Here is a 20188-nt window from a genome sequence, read left to right on the forward strand (position 1 = left end):
AAAGAGTTTTCTTATGTAATGTTATGTACATGGACTGTCTGTAGATTTTATTCGAGTTCATGTAGTAGGGATGCAGCCTTTGCAGACTAAACACTTTTCAAGTTTTTGTTCAAATATTACTTTTCTTCTATATTAAATCTTGAAAGAGGAGTATGCTTCTCAATTCACTTCAGGTGGTCTTTCTTCATATTTGTTAACATCATGCATTTGCCTTTGACCACATTTCTCCACCTTCACTCACACCTCTCAAATTCCTGTATAGACTGTAATTTATTAATATGCTGATTGAATGCATTCCGTTTTCTAGTGCATTATCTCAGTGTAAACTTTATGATCAATCTTCTAGAATACATGTAATGCAGTATTTATTGTGCTTAGAATAATGATTCCTTGCTTTGCTACTATATCACAATAAATAAAGTTTATAGTCAATCTTATACCTATAAGATACAGCAAACAGCCTTCATACACCATACAAGTGTATCTAGATGTTGATGCTTTGTCCTTTGACAAACTGATGTGACTGAGGACTAGTAGTATAAAATACTTTGTGAACCATTCCTTCATTTCCCAATACTTGAGGCCATTAGAGCCTACATGTGTAATTTAATCTTTGGCCACTGCAAAATATAACAAGCTATAAGAAAGAAGTCTAGCCTTCATTGCTGTGATCCTGTGACCTGCTAAGGCAGGGGTGGGCAATTAATTTTCCCAAGGGGCCGGATGAGAAACTGGAATGGTTCTAGAGGGCCGGATGAGAAACTGGGATGGTTTTAGAGGGCACTAATATAGTTAACTCAGTTTTAAATAAATAGTTGCAGATAAAGGAAGACAGGAATTTGATCATGTTAATTTTTTAAGCTAAGATTGAATGATGGTGTTATTCATCATAAGTTTTTGGGTTAAACTAAAGGTGCAGAAATGTAACCTATTCTCTGTTTGCAGTCTTTTGATATTCCACAAGAAAGGCACTCCCCTTATTTGTTGATATTGTATATGTTGCTATAATCTATCACTTTTATTTTAATGCATTTCAGAATGGAGCAAACTTTAATTAGACAATAACACAATGTTTATGAAGCTCCCAGCCACCACAGAGAAAAACTAAAAAAGCACTTGTGATAACCTGAAGTCATTTCTTTCAAAGTAAAAACAGATGCTTTTAACATTTTCATTTTTCAATGCCAACGTTGTTGCTATCTCATGACCACACTTTGTATTGTTTTCTGTGGAGTTTAAAATTGAACCTCTTGTAGTAACATATATTGTATACAGCTTTGTATAATTAAAGTTTATACAACAGTCAGACATGTATATAACAGAAAAAAAGCATGAGAAAACCCTTATGCATTGCAACGTTTTGTTTTCTTCTTCTTGTATGTGCATAAACCTATCAAGTAATGAAGCAGCCAAAACATATTTTTATAGATGACTCTCTAAGTATTGCATTATAGAAAGTCAAATGTAAAAGACATTTAATATGCATTAAAAAAAGGCCTTTGGTCCTCATGGAAAATCCCATTTTGCTGTTGTGTTGCACATGTGTAGGGGGAGGAGTGGATGGTGCATGATAAAATCTTATTCAGGTTTTGGAATAAATTTTATTTTAAGATATGTGAGGCCAGCACTTAATTTCTTTCAATCAATGTGCTGCACCACAACTGGGGGAAGCTTCAAATTTAGTCTTGTGACTTTATCAAGCCCAGGACTCATTTTAACTGAAACTAAAATATCCACATCACCCAGTTAAGTAAAGGCAGTTCATAAATGGCATACAACTCAAGCTCTATTCCCCTCTAATCAGTGGGATGGTCTTTGATATCTCTGTTCAAGTGCCTTATTTCTGTAACTCAGCATTTCTGCAATGTCAATGCAAGAAATCACACCTGTGACTGTTTCTTAATGAGCAGACACACATGAATTTGAAAAATGGTTCAGAATATTTGATGCTGGCAAGAAAAATTAAAAACAGAATAATCAGATATACAGATTTTTCTTATTACCGAAATTACATCCTTCTTACCTTATTCCAGCAGTCTTAGTTATATTTTCCAGCCTCTTACTATGAGTCCTCTTGGCTATATTTGCCAGCCTCTGACTGCTAATCTCCTTCAGCAGTCTTAGAAAACTACGAACAGGCCAATTCTAAATAAACTTGTAAACTTAAATCCATACACATATGAACACATAAAACAGACACCCACAGAATACATTATGCCAGTGTATGGTCAGGACATGGAGAGGTGAAGTCATTGGTTTTGAAAAAAAAAACACATTAAGTTTTATCTTAAAGGTGGTCAAAAGAATCAGCATGATGAAGGCTGATAGGTAATTTGTTTCAAGTTCATGGGGCTTGATAGGAGAAAGACCATATGTCTTTGTCTTAGTGGGATTCAAAGAAGTCTGGTGTCAGAAGATGGAGGAATCAGTTGATAGGAGTGACTTGGTGAGATATACAGGACCTGTACCAGAAACTGTGGAATAAGTCAAAGTGGAGAGCTTATAGACTGTACGATCAGAGATTGCCAGCCAGCAAGCAGAGCAAATAATAGGAATTTGATCTGCAGATAAGTATCATTCTGGACTATCAAGTAGATTGGGAGAGCCAGCCAATGGGAATTGCAATAGCAGATCCCCGAGAACACAATGAGTGTTGGTGGTTTCAGATAAGCTGGTTTGCAGACTTGAGAAATGTGACAAAAAGTCAAACTCTAATCAAGAATGAAACCTAAATAGAGGACAGAAGCAAAGAAAGGAATAAATAAGCTGGTTATGGAAAGTATAAGGAAGGGAAGGATGATCAATACAATTTTGGGGACAAGTCAGTACCAATTTAGACTTGTTGTCATTCATATGTAGTCTGTTCTGGATCATCCACGTCTTCCTGTGTTGGTGATATCAGTCCAGAAAACAGAAGTCCTGACTGATAAAGTTGCAAAACTCACATGGCCTCCAGTGTTGGGACAGTGCAGTCTCATTCGGAGCGTATACTTGGAGAAAAGTGACATTTAGACGTATGAAGAGCAGCCTGCAGGACTGGATCAGACGCATGGATATGAACTCCGACTTCCTTTGTTGCGATGGCTATATAGGACGGTTGTTTCCCTTTCTCCAGTGGTTTTCGTACTCGTCTACACAACCAATATGATAGCAAACGCAGAAACGATCGAAACAAATATTTGACCTCGCTTTCCCACTCAGAGAATCGATTTTTTTTTTTTTAAATCCTTTCCATAAGACTACATTAGTCAAAAAAAGACTCAAAGAACGCAAGGTTGAGGACAACAATGACTTACGATAGCAAGATTTTACATCTACGAAGCGCAGAAGACATGTCCCTGTGAAAATTAAAGCTTGACTTGGTATGTCTCAACGACGGTTTTATTTCGTTTACGATACTGATAATCACAAGTTTATTTAACTTGACTGAATATACGTGTCGGTGGTCCTTTTTAATTCAAACCTTTCCAAATCATACTTGAAACACAAGTATAATTATTACTAAATAGTCTTTAATATATTAAATAATGAAAGATACAAAAATAGTTGTGATTTCGAAAGCTGATTATCGTTCACTTTATTCACCTTTTCTTGTCACCACGTAACCGGAAGTCGTGAAGTATCTCCCTTTGTAGGACTTCCGCTCCAACACATTCCTTTCTTTTCACGGACTTCGTAAGTTTGCTCAAACAGCGTTACGTACAATGCAGTTGACTGTCACGACGCTTTCAGACCAAATTTTTTCTCTGGAGGTTGGAGAAGATCTAGATTTGGCGAGTTTCAAAGCACTGTGTGAATTAGAAGTCGGTGTTCCCGCGCACGAAATCGCAATTCTTTGGAAGGGGCAACCACTGTACGATGACAGGTTAACTTTGAAGCAGTACGGGATCGGCGATGGCGATATGCTTCTCTTACAGCAAATTACTGGGCAGCTTGGACAGAGACATGATTGGGGAGGACATCGTCAATCGTCAGGTGATACGAGAAGAAAAACGATTAACAGTTAACTTCCTAGACTTTGCTCACTTTCTCAAAATAATTCGTCAGTCCGAGTTGTGCTCATCGACATCGGGAATCTCCGACGTCAAGACTGCTTTCAGTACATATGATACGCAGTTTTCATACTAAATGTTACCAGTATACACAGTTCTAGTGGGAAATGAGTTACTGTAATTTTAACAAGGTTTTCTTTTATTTCTTACAGTAACACAAGTTCCAGCATAAAATTTTCTGCAGTGAAACAAAGAATATTTTCATCTTTTATAGTGAACAATAGCAGTACATAAGGCAACATTATGCAAGTAAGACTAACTTTCTTTAGTGCAAAACCTGCATCATTTAACAATATGTATGGATGCATGTTTACTATGTTTTTGAATGGGCTTTAAAAATGTATCAATTTCCATATGACTTAAACTTCGTTTTGAAAAATGTTGATTAATGTAATTTTGTTAAAAATCATAATTAGCTCTGTAAGTATAAAAAATTTCTGCACATTTTTATTGCATTTTTAAATGTAATAAGTAATCGATGCTGCATTACAAATTCAGGGGCCAGTAATTTTTCTGTTTGAAGATGTAATTTTTTTTTTTGAGGGTGGGGGGAGGAACAATATATTAAAATGCAACTTTCATTTGTATGTAGCACGATATGCCCAGGAATCATGACACACTTGTTAAAAAAAGAAGCTGGAGGTGTATTTTCACATATGATACTGGGACAAAAGTTCAACTCCTAAAATGGGTCATAGGTCATAAAATTAATTGCAATATTCTTTTTTTTTTTTTTTTGCTACAATTGTTAGAACTATGTGGCATGAAGTCCATAAATGTAGTTAAAAAGATAACAGCTTATCTGATTCTTATGCATGTAAAAAGTCAATATAGAGCAGTGTTGGTGAAATCTAATGGTTGTCACGATTAGAAAGTCTTCCAAAATATATACTGCAGTAAATCTGCTCATGTTGATGAGATTCTTAGAGGATATTTAATGAAATTAGCGACAACCATTTTTTACACATGACTTCCCACATCTGCAAGACAAAAGCAAGAATCGCAGTGAACAAAGTTTCTGTGATTTCAAGACAAAGTACCATGATGCCCATCAGTATGAATTCAGATCACATCAGTTTTTGTTTTGCAGGAATATGTTGACAAATACTTTTTGTATGGAAATTAAAGAAATTTGTTTGGGAAAAGTTTCAGTGCACTCCGAATATTCAAAACTTCGTAATGTGAATAGAATATATGTCAAAAGTGACCCACCCTCGACCAGTCTTTTTTTTCTTCGGCAATTACCAAATTTATTCATTCAAACACACAAAACATACAAAAAGCAACACAGAAAGCCTGTATTATGATAGGTATCTCATTAAACCTTTATACATCCATTGATATGGTTTCAGGATTATCAAAGCAAAAATAAAGATTTAAGTAATCGTAAGTCTGGGTTAGGGTTAGGCCAGAGGGGAACTTTTGTCATAGTGTCATATCACAGTGAAGTAGCTTCTAATCCATTTAAGCTAGTCTCCACAAACTTAATGTGCAGCCAATTTGACTAGAAGATATGGTGTGGAGTATTACAAACAATTCATGGGCTTAAAAGACCCATTTTGTGGCCATGGGCAATTTGGCTTTATCATGCTGATTGCATTAATTGCTTTTTTAAATTTTTTTGTTCATGCATGAGTATCCATGTGCTGCATTACTGCGAACAGCATCCATTTTTCATTTGATAACGATGGCATCTGACTTGCATATATTATGTGACCAATTTATATTGAAAAAAATAGTTTTGCTTATATACAACAAGCAAGGAATGTAGTAACATTCATACATGTAGGTCAAATCAACTGAGGCCAGTAGTCAAATTGATTAAATTAAGTTGTGGATGAATTGAACAAGGGTTGTGATGGAGTCAGCTTTGTCAGATAGGTAAATGTTCAAATCAACCAGTGACCACAACTTCAGCTTGACTATAATGATTCATGATTTGAGCTTAAGCAGAAGTATAACACATCCATTTAAGCAAGCACATTAAAGACATCACAATGATTGCTAGTGAAAGTTACCTATATTTAAGATCTTTTCCTTATACTTTTATAATTTTTGGTTTAATTGCTGGTGTATCTCCCAGAGCAAAAATTAACTAAAACTAACATGGAAAGTGATTTGTGAAAATAAAGTTGTGGGTTATTTTTTATTTGGCATCAGGCTTACCTAACATAGACTTCAGCTCAATTCAGCTACCAGGGATAAGTGGACGCCAGCAGCAACTTTCTTCTGAGCCTGACCCAGAAACTATCAGATCAATGTTTCTAGCAGACCCTCATCAGCTTGCATTGTTGAAAGAACGCAACCCTACTCTGGCAGAAGCATTAAATGACCCGGGTAAGGGTAAAACTTCTAGTGGTTTATGTAAGAAATATTTGCATTAGTTTTCAATGATATGCCAACTACAATTTTTTTTGTTGAAGGAAATGTAGTAGTAGAATATATAATTATAGTCATTTCTAGAGCATTGCAAGATCATTATGCCTTTCTGGTAGTCAAGTCAGCTTTGTTGCTTTTCATGCGTATTTTGAAAGTGTTGAATGACAACAGTTTAACACAGAATAGAAAACTTTCTACATTGAAACACAGTCGGGCACCAACAGTGGTCCCATGAGATGTTCGCACATTGACAGCTGCACCTAATGATGCATTTCCCAAAATATATCTCTCCAGTTAAAAGATATGTGCATGCACATTGTTTTTTTTATCTCATTCAGAGAAATTTAGCAAAGTGTTTAACGAGCAGCAGGCAGAGAGGAGGCGCCTTGAGAGAGAACGCCATGCACTTTTTAGTGCAGACCCTTTTGATCCTGAGGTACAGAAACGCATTGCAGAAGAGATCAGGTAAAATTAATCCATGGGCTGTAATCTAGTAATTTTTAGTTTGCTAATTATTTACATCTATATTAGTAACATAGTTTCTGCTGCTTTAGATCATGATGACTCTTTGTGATGAATTTTCCTTGGGTTCTGTTTAGAAGCAAAAGTCGTTTATTAATATCCTGACAGAAACCATCTTCATTTTGTGTGGTTTGCTATTTATGTGCTTTGATGTAAGCTCCCATTTTCCAAGATAAAAATCTGCATGATGTGGTCACTGTTCTAGCAAGATGATCCAGGAAAGGCTGTGATGCGGGCAACATTGTGGCATATCAGCAAATTGCACGTGTCCCGGCTTTTTCTTGCTCTTCACTGAGCACCATTCTGAGTAAATCTTATAGATCTGGTAAAAGGATGCAGACCTGTTTTTATTTTCAGCATGCTAGGGTTTTTTTAGTGTGTTTATTTTAAATAAAATATATGTTGATTAGACTTGTAGAGGAAAAGTACACATTTGTTGTGGGATTGTATGTCTCTGTATTGTCAGATTTAAATCACTGCCATTGTTGCAAAGCACTTCTGTTTTTTTACACATGCTAATGCTACACCTAATTATTAATGGAAGAGGCTGGTGGTTAAACTACTCACCTATGAAGCAGAAGGTTTGGTTTTAGATTTGCTTGGCCTGTAGCTGGTAAACTCCCTTGTCCACCTAGCAGCTGCTTACCAGAAAAAGGGAAACTGATTTATCACAAAAGATGGTGGAAGGAGAGTCTTTTGCATGCCAACCCCCAAAGCAAGATGAACTTCTTAAATTCATTAAACCCATATAGGGAGAAAAATATTTGTGAATGGAGACTTGAAATTAAGAAACAGTTTTAGCAGATGGGCACAATATAGGTTTATCCTACTTCCTTTCAAGGAGAACAATATAAAGATGAACAGACATCTCTCAGTCATCAGTCAAGCATAGGAGTTTGACAGAAAATGCCAACACATCTACTACTGGACACACATTGTTCTTCCCACTTTATGCATTCCAGTTATGTGAAGAGTGCCTTTTACACTTTTTTTTTAATTAATGTCCTGAATTTTATCAGTACCAGAGAAGATTGTAAACAGCTAGTAATCAGACAGGAAATGTAGGCAAGGTCTGGATGCGTGCAACTTTGTGTGTGGCATGAATCAAATTGCACATCTCCCGGCCTAGCTTGTGTTCCCACAGGCATCATTTGTTTTGTGTGCATTGCGACTGCACATCTGCACTCTTTTTGTTTATGTGGCATGGAAAAAGCTGCTTGTTTCCCTGCAAAGTTTGTCTTCTGGCTGGCCTTTCCCCTTATTTTCTTGGCTGTTTTATATTTAGCTTTGTGTATTGCATGATGCTTTTTGTTTCCAAATATAAGATGTCACTAGATTAATGATATATATTTGCTTTGGTTTTTGTGTTTCTTTTCAGGGGAGAGGGGGGACCTAACATTTAGAGTATTGTTTGTGCATGACGCGGGAATGTCATTTAAATAAACATTGGTTTGATGCACCCTCTGTTTATTGTCTTTTAAAGAAGCTGTTCTCAAAGTGTGGGCTGCACGCATAAGTCAGGTGGTCCGCGGCTGAGTCATCATATGTCAGCAAAGTGATGTTAAATTGCCAGAGACGCTAATTTTTTTAGGCCTTGGTGGTCTGCCATATTTTTTACTTTTGTTAAATGGTCAGCGGTCCGAAATACTTTGAGAACCACTGTTTTTAAAGCATGTTTTGTCATGACTTGCCTTGATCATGTTGGTCACTTTTCTGTTGCCCTTATGTGCCCTTTTTAAATTTGTGGCCATGTGTATGGGTAGTAAGGGTGTTGCAATATAAGATAAGCATAAGCAGCATTGCCAGCACCACACCCTACCCACCACTGATGATCTATTTTGTTAGGACATTAAGTTTAAAGAACAAGAAGCATATACACAAAATCAGTTCTGATGGTGACATGTTTTGGGTTTCGTTGAATCTTAGTGTATGCTAGATATGCTGCAGCTGATTCAGGTCTTATACACATCCCATGGGGTGCATCTTGAAAAGATGCCCAGCATGAACAATGGTGGTTATTTTTTATGTTGGAGAAGATTTGTGTGCTCAGGAAAGGTTGTGACTTGGGCAATTCTGTGATGTCCTGTCAGATTGCACTTGTCCCGGCCTTGTCTTGGCTTACACTTTCTCTGCATGTAGTAATTTTTGGTCAAATCTAACATGGACTGGGAGAAAATTTTTCTTTTGTTTATGAGCAATAAAAGGAAGGGTATTTTCATCTGCTAAGAGACTTGGTGAATGACAAAAGAACTTGATTGGCCATTTCTATCATATTGTAAAGGTCAGGTGGAAGACTTTTTCAAGTAGGTGCCTGTCTTGGTAAGTTTTCTTCTTAAATTAAAAACATTGATAATTAAAATGGGCCTTGTGGTTTGCATGTTTATTATTTATGTAATGCTTTAGGAATGTTACTAAGTCAGTTCAACTCTTTCAATTATTTTCAGAATGAAAAATGTAGAGACCAACATGGAGACTGCAATAGAGTTTGCACCTGAAAGTTTCGGGCAAGTTGTTATGCTGTACATAGATTGTATGGTTAACGGCCATCCTGTCAAAGCTTTTGTTGACTCAGGTAAACATTGCTTAGAGTAATGCAGTCTGTATAATTAGTTTGTGGTTAAGGGTTTTGTACATTCTATACATACAACACTTAACTGGTTATAAAGTTTACAGAACCAGTGTTTATTAAAACAATGTAATTCTTTAAAAATTTAGGTTTAAGAAAAATGTGTAAACAAAGTCATTTTAAAGTATTATAACTTGTCATTAACTTGCACAGTATCATTGAGTTAAGATGCACATGATTTCTATTTAATATCTTAATTGCAGGGGCACAAATGACCATCATGAGTCAAGCATGCGCAGAACGATGTCACATCATGCGGCTTGTTGATCACCGATGGGCAGGGATTGCTAAAGGTGTTGGAACACAGAAAATCATTGGAAGAGTGCATCTGTGTAGGTTTAAATTCATTGTGTTTGTTTTAAGCTGCATGACACAACCTTTAGCTAAAAGGCAGAAATTTTATAGCTCATGGAAGATAAACTTCAGTTCTAATAGTCTCAAAGCTTTTAGCTTGTGGTTTTGTGTAAAATAAAAATGTTTAATTTTGCATTTTATCAGTTTTAAGTGTGCTTACATTTTTACCTGTGTGTGATCTGTGGTGTCCGGTCACTTAATCCCCAGACACTTCATCCCCGACACTTCATCCCCGAGACTTTTAATCCCCAGACACTTCATCCCCGACACTCAAGAACTATTTTCATATCATATTGTTGAAGAACATTAAATTTACTAGCTTATATGAACTTTAACTAATGTTGTAGATGTTCAAATGACGTTGAAGTTAATAGCATGATTTGAATTTGAATTTCAATTAAATTTTTCGCTGACTTCATAATTTTATAGTTAAGGATTTAGTTTAGGGATTAAGTGTCTGGGGATTAAAAGTCTAGGGGATGAAGTGTCGGGGATGAAGTGTCTGGGGATTAAGTGACTGGGAACCGTGATCTGTATCTGCTTTTGATAATATAATTGCCAGATAATGTTAACTTGGTTTTAAACTGATTCCTTTGTGATGCATGCGAAAGCTCAGCAACTGTTTTGGTAATTTGCTTCTGGGATTTTGACTTGCATTTTTCCTGGTCGTCTATGCAGGTCAGATTCAGATTGGGCCAGTTTTCTTTCAGTCTTCTTTCTCCATTTTAGAAGATCAGCCAATGGACATGTTGCTTGGACTGGATATGTTGAAACGCCATCAGGTTTGTCAAAATCTGTTCATTGTGGAGATTTTTTTTATTATGTGAGGCTTCAAATGTGTTATAGGATATTTGTACATTTACACTTGCATTTCAGGCGATGTTAGAGTAGCTTGTAAGGATTCATTTTGAGTTCACGATTAGAATATTGCTGAGTAATAATAGTTCATGCAAAAAGGAGCATTTATAATTGTATGTCTCACTGTGGACTAAACTGTCAAGTAGATCAGTAATTTCCTTAATTTACAAAATAAACATAACGCAAAATGTTTATAAGCAATGCAGAAGTTACTAAAAGGTATTGAAATGACTTTGAAACAAAGAATAAATTGTTCATATGAGCAATTTTCTTAATAATGTATGCAATAATGCTTTGTCTGTCTGTTTTTTTCCCCTCCATTAAAGAGCTTTGTTTGCAGAGAACTAAGGATACTGGCACTTGTGTTTGAAGTCCTTTTGTTTGGTTCTTGTCTCTCAGTGCATCATTGATCTGCGAAAGAACATGTTAGTCTTTGGGACAACTGGTACAGAAACTCCATTTTTGAGTGAATCTGAGTTGCCTGTTCATGCTCGCCTGAACATGAATCACAATTCAACAGACGAAGACCAAGACCTGGCTCGGGCAATAATGCAGTCAGAACAGACAGCTGGTAAGTTTAGACAGTGAGAGAGGTTATCTCCATCACTGTTTTTCAGTGTTGCAGAAGTGTTTTTTATAGTCTATAATTCTTAGAAGATTCTTGGATAGTTAACTGCAATGATATTGTATCACTAACTGCAGTATTTTGAAATTTATAATAGCTTTTGAAAAAGTAAAGTATGGAACTCGAAAAGGTTCATAATACCAGTATTATTATTTTGGTGGAAGGCTCAAGGCCACAGCCAGCAGGAGCCTCTTCTGTAAATGCTGGTGCCTCAACGTCAGTGCAACAACCAGTACCAGGCCCTTCACACTCTGGATCTTCTGCATCCACACTGACATTTTCAGAATCTTCCATAGCCAAACTTATGAATTATGGGTTTTCTCGAGCTGCTGTGATGGAAGAACTTCGCCGAGCACATGGTAATGCTGATCAGGCCTTGGCAGCTTTATTAGCCAAATCTTTGAATTGGAGTTAAAAGTGCATGTACCTGTGTAATTGTGCGTGTGGGAGTGAATGTATGTGATATACACAGAAGCTGGGAAAAGTGGCCTAGTGCATTCATAGACCAGCTTTTTCCATTCTGTTGTGATGATGTGAACAGATTTTCATGACTTATCATGACTACAACAGTGTATAAATGATGCTGGCTGGCTACCATTTAATACACAAGGTCTTCGGGTAAAGGGTGTAGGTCAAATTCAACTTGCTGAAATGAGGAAAGGTTGTGAAAGAGAACCTTTGCCCTTGATAATGGAATAATTATTGCCTGTCTCAGCTGACTTTATTTTCAAATATTAAAAGTTGGATATTTTTTGTGCAAAGTGACATACATCTTTGGAAGTACACCTTATTTCTAAAAACTTTAATTTGCTTCAGTAGTATCTAAATTGTGTATTATTGAAAATGATGCAGCCCTGGGTAGTAAGAAATAATGATTAAAAAGAAGATGCATTATCAAGTATTGCCTTTGTGTGATGAGCTGTGCCTGAACAATGCACTATCTTTGAGGCAAAAAAGACAACTGATTATAGATACCTCTGAAGAAAGGGAATTGAAAAATAAAATGCAAGAATGTTTAATTTTAGGAAAAAGACTTAAACAGAATTGGCAACATTTAACAAACAGCATGTTTTCCCTCTTGTTGCGGCCCTATGCTCCTCGAGGAGTAACAAAGACTAAGCTTTGTTTTTCCCTGAACTTTGTACAAACAAGACTATTTGGCAATACAATCCATGATAACCTTTGGTTGAACAAAAAAAAAAAACCCAATGTTTATAGGCAAAAGATATTTGCTCTATTTTCTCTAATAGCTACTTTTAAAAAATATCCAGAGCATTACAAATATTTGGGATGATGGTGTCACAGCCTATATGCTCAGAACAAGAAATCATGCCAAGTTTTTGCAGGCTATACGACTTCTACATAATACAGAATATGATAGGAAAAAAGCAAAACTTAACAGGCATATCAAAAAAGAAAGATGAATTCCTGTAGTAATGCCAGATTTTTGTTTCCTTGATCAGGATGGGTTGATTTAAGCTTCCAGGTGAAAACAGTTTATTATTCAGATGCCCCCTTAAGACTTTTTCTAAGAACACATTTATTAAGAACACATTTATAAATTGTTGGCAATTCAAGATGCTACTTCAAATTCATTTTGACTAGAGCTGCAGTGAGTGGTGTGGTTTTGGTACTGCCAGAAAAACGGTTACCCATATAAACTCTCACAGCACAGATTTTTTCATTTATTAAAAGGATTTTGTCCTGATTGCTAACGTTAAGTAGGGCTAGGGACTGAATGCTGCTGCAAAAATTCAGGAGTACCTCCAGCAATTTTGCTTTGCAGCTCATGCAATAGTTAATGTGCAGTTTCTGCTGGGTCACATTGTCCAATAAATAATACTAGACATAATTTGTACCAAGCTGCATTTTGGCAGTGTGTCAGGTGGAATCATTCCGTAAAACCTTTGTATGTCTCGAGTCAGGACTGGTGCACTGGCTTTAAACTGGCATTATCTCGTTTTCTTCTAACTTTATGGGGTATTACAAGACAACAAAAGGAGTGGGTGGGGTTGAGTTGATGTGACATGGACATTTCTGTCTGTAATGGTGGAACTGAGACACTGATGTCTTGTTTTTGTTAAGGCTGCTGTTTTTTTGTTTTTTTTTTGTTTGTTTTTTTAAGCGAGTCCCAGCACACTCATTTTTATTCAGAGCATGACAGCCAACATTTGAGCAAAGAGCAGAAACTGAAGCAAGGTTCAATCCATGTTAGTAGCTTTTTTCTTGGTGTGAAGATGATGAGATATTCCACCCTTTTGACATTCTGCAGTTGCTTTCTCATATGTTCCTTGGCAGTGAGCTGAGTCTTTGAATCTTAATGGGAAAAAATCTTTAGATCTTAATCTGGTTTATCAGGGAAGGTTGAAGGTAGTGGGAGACTTTTTAACATGTTATCAAAGCCACTTCATGGTTGTGGTTTTTGGCTTTTTAATGCATCCTAATCAGATTTAAAACTCGTACAGAATAAATGGAAGAGCTTGTCTTTGTAAGTCAAGCAGCAGGGTCTGTTGAAATCTGGTTTTAAGAAAAGGTTTAGAAAAATATCTTTTATAAGCTGCCAGTTGGATAATAGGTACCAGAAAAATAGCTTTCATGATTTATTTTCTAAGACAATGTTATTTTTATAATATAAACATTTTATTATAATAGTATTAAAGAGCTGTTTGTCACATTGTGTTAAAAAAATCTGAACAAAGCTTTGGTCCCTTAAATTTTAGGTGTTATTATGAGTTTTGAAACTTTATAAATTATTTACAAATGTTTGCCTGAACTGATAGTTTTGATCGAAGGTATATGGCAATCTTATAAGCATTCCTCTACATTTTATTTTTAAAGGCAGAACTTTTACTATCCAGCAGGAAAGAATGGATTCAATCTGGTAGAGGGAGGTCAGGCCAGATGGAAAAGAACCATTTGGGTAGCCAAGCAGTTTATGTGCACCTCATCTCCCTCCATTGGATTGAATCATTTTTTTCTCATCATAAGCTTAAAGTTCAGTCTTTCAAAGTTTGTTGTGAATGCTGATAAAGGGTCAACACTTCACATGTTTAGAGGTGTTCTAGTGTGTTTTTCACTCACTAAAGTGTCTATTGATGTTTTGCAATATGTCTGTGGTAAGATTTGAGTAAAGGCAAACATCTTATTTTTGTCCTGCATAAGAAAAGTCTTATGGTTGTGGGAGTGTGCGAGACAAACAGGTAATTGGGTCTCTATAGTAGCTTGAGTTCTATGACTTGAAAACACTGCCACCTCTTTCGTGCACATAACCTGCATGCCTGATTTTCTTACTTGCTCAGTTTTGGTGAAAATAAAATGTTGGCTTTGTCTCTAAAATCTTTTTTATGCATGCATGGTAGTAAAAATATGCGATTGTTCTTATCCTTGGATTTACAATGAAGGGTATAATGGAATACAGTAACTTTTTTTTATGCTCAGTGTATGAAGGGGAGTTTTCTGTCCTGAGGAAAAATTCTCAAGATGGACCTGGGACAGAATAAAATTCTAAATGACTAAGGAAATGGATAGGCAGTGAAAAAATGTGAGGAAATGAACTTGATAAGAATGAGGAATACCAGAAAGATGATTCCATCAAGGGTGGTATAGCAAGTTTCAAATATTTGCAATCGTTATAGCTGTCGCCACCCACAATATCATGAGGTTGCAGCTATAAAGCGCTTTGAAATTCTGCCTAGAGAGCTTGGGTGTCTATGAAGATGTGCTCTTCACAAGAACATTAAGATCAACAGCTCATACACACAAATGTGGGGCCCAACAAGCATGACAGCTGAAAGGTGGAGTGGGGTAAATGACAGTGAAAAAGATTGGTGTGGGGTCACCTAGGTCTAACAATACTTCAGTCCCAGAATAAAGTTTGGTTCCCACCTATGACTTAGTGAATATTCACCCATATTTTGGAAACAGTTGCTTCTCTTAGCTTTAACCAGTTATTAGAAATAAAAATCACTCCCCATTAGACCTTAAACCCTGAGGCAGATTAAGATTTAAAACGTAAGTTTCCTTGCAATTTAAGAAAAAATAAGGAAACTCTATATTTTGTGCATAATTCATGGTATTGAATAACAAAAAAATTTAAAAAGTAGAACATTTTATTCTAAAATATTCATGATACAAGAAAAACTCAAATTGGACGGACATTATCACATTTCAAGTCATGATGATATTGGTACAAGCTTGCAAGTATTTCTCTTTTTTTTTCGAAAAGTATCTCTCAGCAGACATGTGTTGCATGATCATTTACTTGACATTAATGATCCTTACTTTATGAGGGAAGAAAAATCACCATCACAGTTCTTAAAATTATTCTAATTATTGGTTCACAGGCATTAAAAAAAAACCCCAATTTATTTTACAATATTAAGTCAGAAAGCTGTCAACAACTACAACTGGAAGTGTGCCTCAAATTATCTCAAGTGATTTGAAGGGGTACTGTGCAACTCAATCTTTTTACAATTGCCAACCATACTTGACAGCGCATCACACACACATAAACTAAATGTACCAACAAATATACAAAACCCTGTAGAAGGTGGAGACAATTTACAGACCCTTTCTGAAACACAAAATCCCCAATATTGTGATAATTTCGGTAACAGCTGGGAAAGCACTGCAGAAGCCAAAAATATACCAGTACCAGTCACAAGGCCATGCATCAAACAGGAAATATGAAAGCGCCACTGCTGCTCCTGTGTGTGCAAAAGTTGCTGACTGTAGTCAAGGTAGCAATCAGAAAAGAGATCCAATGCATCTTGGAGGAATAATTAAAAAACAGACTTAAACAACTAAAATGGATGACATTAATATCGTGCTATAATTCTGTATTGATATACATAAAGTAAAGACCAACATGTAAGCTTCACGCAAGGATACAGAGAAGACTCTGGAATGGAAAAAACATGGTTAAGCCACCCATAAAGCCAATGAGCTCAAGCACAAACAGACCCAGGGTCACAGACAAGCCAATGATCATCCTGCAGCAAATGCAAAGACAACTTTAATTATAGTGGGAAATATCTGAAAAGTTATATGAAAAGCAATGTCTGTATTAATGCTAAGTACATAATATAATGGTTGGGATAAACCTTCAATTATAATGAATGTAAAATTTGTAAAACGTATATTCACACTCCTAAGAAGCATGCTCTTAGAGCTTAAGAACAAGAACGAAACATGGACCGCATACGAGGGACAGGAAAACAAATAACATAAACTATAAAAGGATAAACAACCGTACTAAATGATGAATAAAATCAAATACAGAAAACAAAGAGGAACCAAATAACAAGAACAAGAGCTGAAGAGTAACATGGTATTGCAAAAGGAAGGGTGCAAAAAAGGACTAGCATTAAAAAAATTATAAACAGTTTTTGTCTTCAATGTTGACATTTATTACAACAATTTTCATTATCTAAATTATATTCCTTTCTTGTTTTTCAGGCACAAACATGTACAAATAGGTATCATTATGGAAAACTAAATGAATTTGTAGGCAAAATTTAGTGCAAGCATCCATATGTAAAATACAAGGCTGTATCTAAACAAACAGAAAAATCAATCCTTTCTTACTGAACATCTTTCTGATTATAGTCATCTTGGGTATACGTCTCTGGGAGGCACATTCGAACATTCTCATCCTGGAACATATACACATTTATTATATTGTTCTATTAAAAGTAATGCTAAATCATAATAACCATATCTCCATGCTACTGAGAAATATCAATCCTTTCTTATTCTTGAAACTGCTACAACTTTACTGTTTTATGCTATATTCAACACTGAACAGTAAATAAAAGACTAAGAAGCAGACTAAGTATATATAGCCTTTTCAATATTTTATAGAACATGTCTGACAAATATGAACACCTCTGAATAAAGCTCCGATTTCACAAAATCTTTGTACCAATCTTAAAACATTGAGAACATCAAAGCTATGCAACTTCTTTACATAATTTTCAATGGAAATAAGTGAGAAACTAGAATTCTTTATTTTATTTTTAAAAAGACCTTGGAGAAAGCTCTAACCCGTGACCAGAATATCACAATCACAATGATGAGATGAGCAACGATAGTTAAAAATCTCGCTGGAACAAGTCCCGTCAGCTTCATTTTGCTGATCTAGTGTCAGAACTACTGGAGTGATCTGAAGACTGCTAAATGATGTTCACAGATGCACATAAGTGCTTGTTTGTCACAGGTGTGTGACTTCAGTAAAGACGACAACTGGGTTAGATTAGTTTCGCTTGAAAAAAATAACTGTTGGAAGTGTTGAAGATTGACATCTAGAGTCGAAACACTTTAAAACAAGGTTCGCCTTTCTCAGAATACTGTGAAATACCAAGCGCTAGCGGCATGTTGCTACTTGAAGACCGCCATTTTTTGTAGTGGCTTGGTGCGGTTGCGCAGACGCGAGGAGAGCAGAGTATCGTCCCCTGGAAGCGTTCTCGTATGTGGGAGACAGATTAGTAGCGCGGTTAAGGGTGTGAACACAAATATGCAGCTGATGATCTCGAGGTGCGTGGATCATCAAGCAGACATGCACTGAATGTTAAACGACGTCCGGTATCACCCTGCGTGTCCATTAATATTTATAGTATACTCAGCAGTACAGCATTTGAATGCAGCTCGCTTATAATGCCTTTACCTCGTCTGTGGGATGACGTCTGGGAATGATGTGGTCGAGATGAATAAGGCATTTGAAAGGGAGGGGACACAGTAGATTAATTTGTATATAGTTTCAATGCTATATGGCATTTTGAAACATTTAAAACAGGATAACTCATCAAATTAGGTTCTAGAAGTTCAGATAGAGAAAAGAAAACTATAATGATCGACACTTTTTCTGAAAGCGACTTCTTGACATAATTATTCGTTGAACATTCAACACGCATCAAGCTCTAACAGCACGCACAAACTTTCCTATTAGAGTATCCAGAACAAATCAGTGGCGTAGGAACCAGGGGGGCAGCGGGGCAGCCGCCCCCCAAGGAAATAAGGGGGGGCAGGAATATCTTTTGCCCCCCCCCCAATATTTGAACGTAATTCTCACAAAGAGCAAAGAACTGAAGAAAGGTAGGGGAACGTAGAGAGGAACGGTCATCACGTCAAAAAGCGGGCCTGAGGCAAGTGGAGGCTCTAACACCTCTGACGATCAGATCGGGGACATTCGTTGGTATTGTTTTGCATGCTAATTGCAGGCTGTGTTGAAGCCTCAGCGAAGAAAGCAGCGGACAGTACATCGATACATCGAGTGTGGTCTCCCTCCCCCCATAATGCGACTCCTTTTCTTTGGCGGTTTTCGTTGACAACATAAACATCCCCACCACTCGCTGTCACCCTAAAATTATCTGCTATCGCTTACACGAAGGGGCCGCATTGGCCATGGGGAACACAAAAGCCAGTAACGAATTAGTTGCATAAATACCCCAGTCTTGCCAATCAGACAGGACCCTTACACTTTGTGAAAAGCTAGCGAAGCACGAGGATTCCATCTTACTAGACACCAACGGTTTGTGCGAATTGACGGCTTTGACTTCACCTAAGTAAAGCAAAGACTCTGAGTCTCTATATTGGTAGTTTTCTTTAGAGACAGAGAGACTGTATTATTGCAATCTACGACTCAGGGGGAAGTGCATAAGTAACATTTCTAAAACTACACAAGGGCACCACTCTTTTATCATCACGACTGTGGCTGGTACTCAAATTTATTGTGTTATACTGTTTGGTTTGTATATATGTGTCGTGTTTGGTAGATGGCCATAGAACGTGTGCATCGCTGGCTCAGCACCGTCGGGTAGCGGAGCGAGGAAGGGGTGGCCTGCGGCCATTCCACTAGTTTCGTCCTGGCCACGGTGGTCTGGCCAGTTTATGGCCTTAATTATAGGGTAGCCTTGCGTCCTTCCTCTCTGGTCTCTTTGATTCTCTTTGGGGTGGATGGGCTATTTTCCCAGGGTGTGCGGACACCAAGTTCAGGTATAGGGCTGTGTCTCTTTGTAACGTGGATAATCTCGCGGACGCTGGTCCTGTGGGTAGGGAAAGTTCTGGAGGTTTCTCGAAGCCTAGAGAAACCTGACAAGGACTGGAGGAGGCGGGGCGGAAGAGGAGTTTTGCGGTGGTGGAGAGACCTGTGCCGTCTCTGGGAGTAGTCGGGGGTTTGCCACGTGCTGTGTGTAAACTGGCGTGGTGTCTAGAAGAGGGTTAGCAACCAGCGTATTTTCCCCGTTTGTTGTGAGATAGAACAAAGCGTGTCACGAGCCGTTGGGTGAGTAGGCGTAATTAATCTTTACCTTTGTTTTTCCACGCAGTTTTTCTGCTTAAAACAAACAAAACATACCACAGAAGTTCCATGACACAAACGCGCTTGAATAACTGTCTCATTATGCATGTATTTAAAGAGAGGGTTGATCTGCTTAATCTGGACGAGATTGCATGGAGTTCATTAATAGAAATCACCGAAGACGCAGTTTTTTTGGCAACTGCTTGCCAACTTGATTAATATGATTTATCTGATTATAACGTTTATCACATTTCTTGTGAATGCGTTAGCCGGGGAGTCATTCTTTAATTTGTTTTTTCTTATTTAATGCTGCTTTGCCTTTTAACAATAAAGCAGCGAGTTGTGATGCTACACTGTGTACGTGCGTGCGTGCAGTACCCCCCCCCCATCCTTTTTACGTAATGTGCGAGTGCGAACGCCGTTCACTGTCAGCAGGGAGTTTGCCCCCCCAACGCCGAACATCTTCCTACGCCACT

At 37.2% G+C, this 20188-nt stretch overlaps 2 protein-coding genes across 3 annotated transcripts; one reads left to right on the forward strand and one right to left on the reverse strand.

The window, feature by feature from the left end:
* The first annotated feature begins 3612 nt into the window (after positions 1–3612).
* Positions 3613–14745, forward strand: LOC112557873 (protein DDI1 homolog 2-like). Its single transcript, XM_025227957.1, has 8 exons — positions 3613–3975; positions 6213–6389; positions 6770–6896; positions 9398–9525; positions 9783–9911; positions 10612–10715; positions 11191–11362; positions 11581–14745. The coding sequence occupies exons 1-8, from the start codon at positions 3705–3707 to the stop codon at positions 11829–11831; spliced, it is 1359 nt and encodes a 452-aa protein (XP_025083742.1). The 5' UTR covers positions 3613–3704; the 3' UTR covers positions 11832–14745.
* A 762-nt stretch (positions 14746–15507) lies between these two features.
* On the reverse strand, positions 15508–17848 carry LOC112557875 (transmembrane protein 107-like). Of its 2 annotated transcripts, none has more exons than XM_025227970.1 (4): positions 17444–17848; positions 17003–17070; positions 16307–16407; positions 15508–16140 (listed from the first exon to the last, which is right to left on the reverse strand). In XM_025227970.1, exons 1-4 carry the CDS (start codon positions 17543–17545, stop codon positions 15977–15979), a joined length of 435 nt encoding a protein of 144 aa, XP_025083755.1. In that variant the 5' UTR covers positions 17546–17848; the 3' UTR covers positions 15508–15976. The 2 variants fall into 2 exon arrangements, with proteins under 2 accessions (XP_025083755.1, XP_025083756.1); XM_025227971.1 differs by having other exon boundaries at positions 17462–17847.
* Between the last annotated feature and the right edge of the window lie 2340 nt (positions 17849–20188).

This window comes from Pomacea canaliculata, linkage group LG2 (assembly GCF_003073045.1).
Source record: "Pomacea canaliculata isolate SZHN2017 linkage group LG2, ASM307304v1, whole genome shotgun sequence".
Classification (NCBI taxonomy): Eukaryota; Metazoa; Mollusca; class Gastropoda; order Architaenioglossa; family Ampullariidae; genus Pomacea; species Pomacea canaliculata.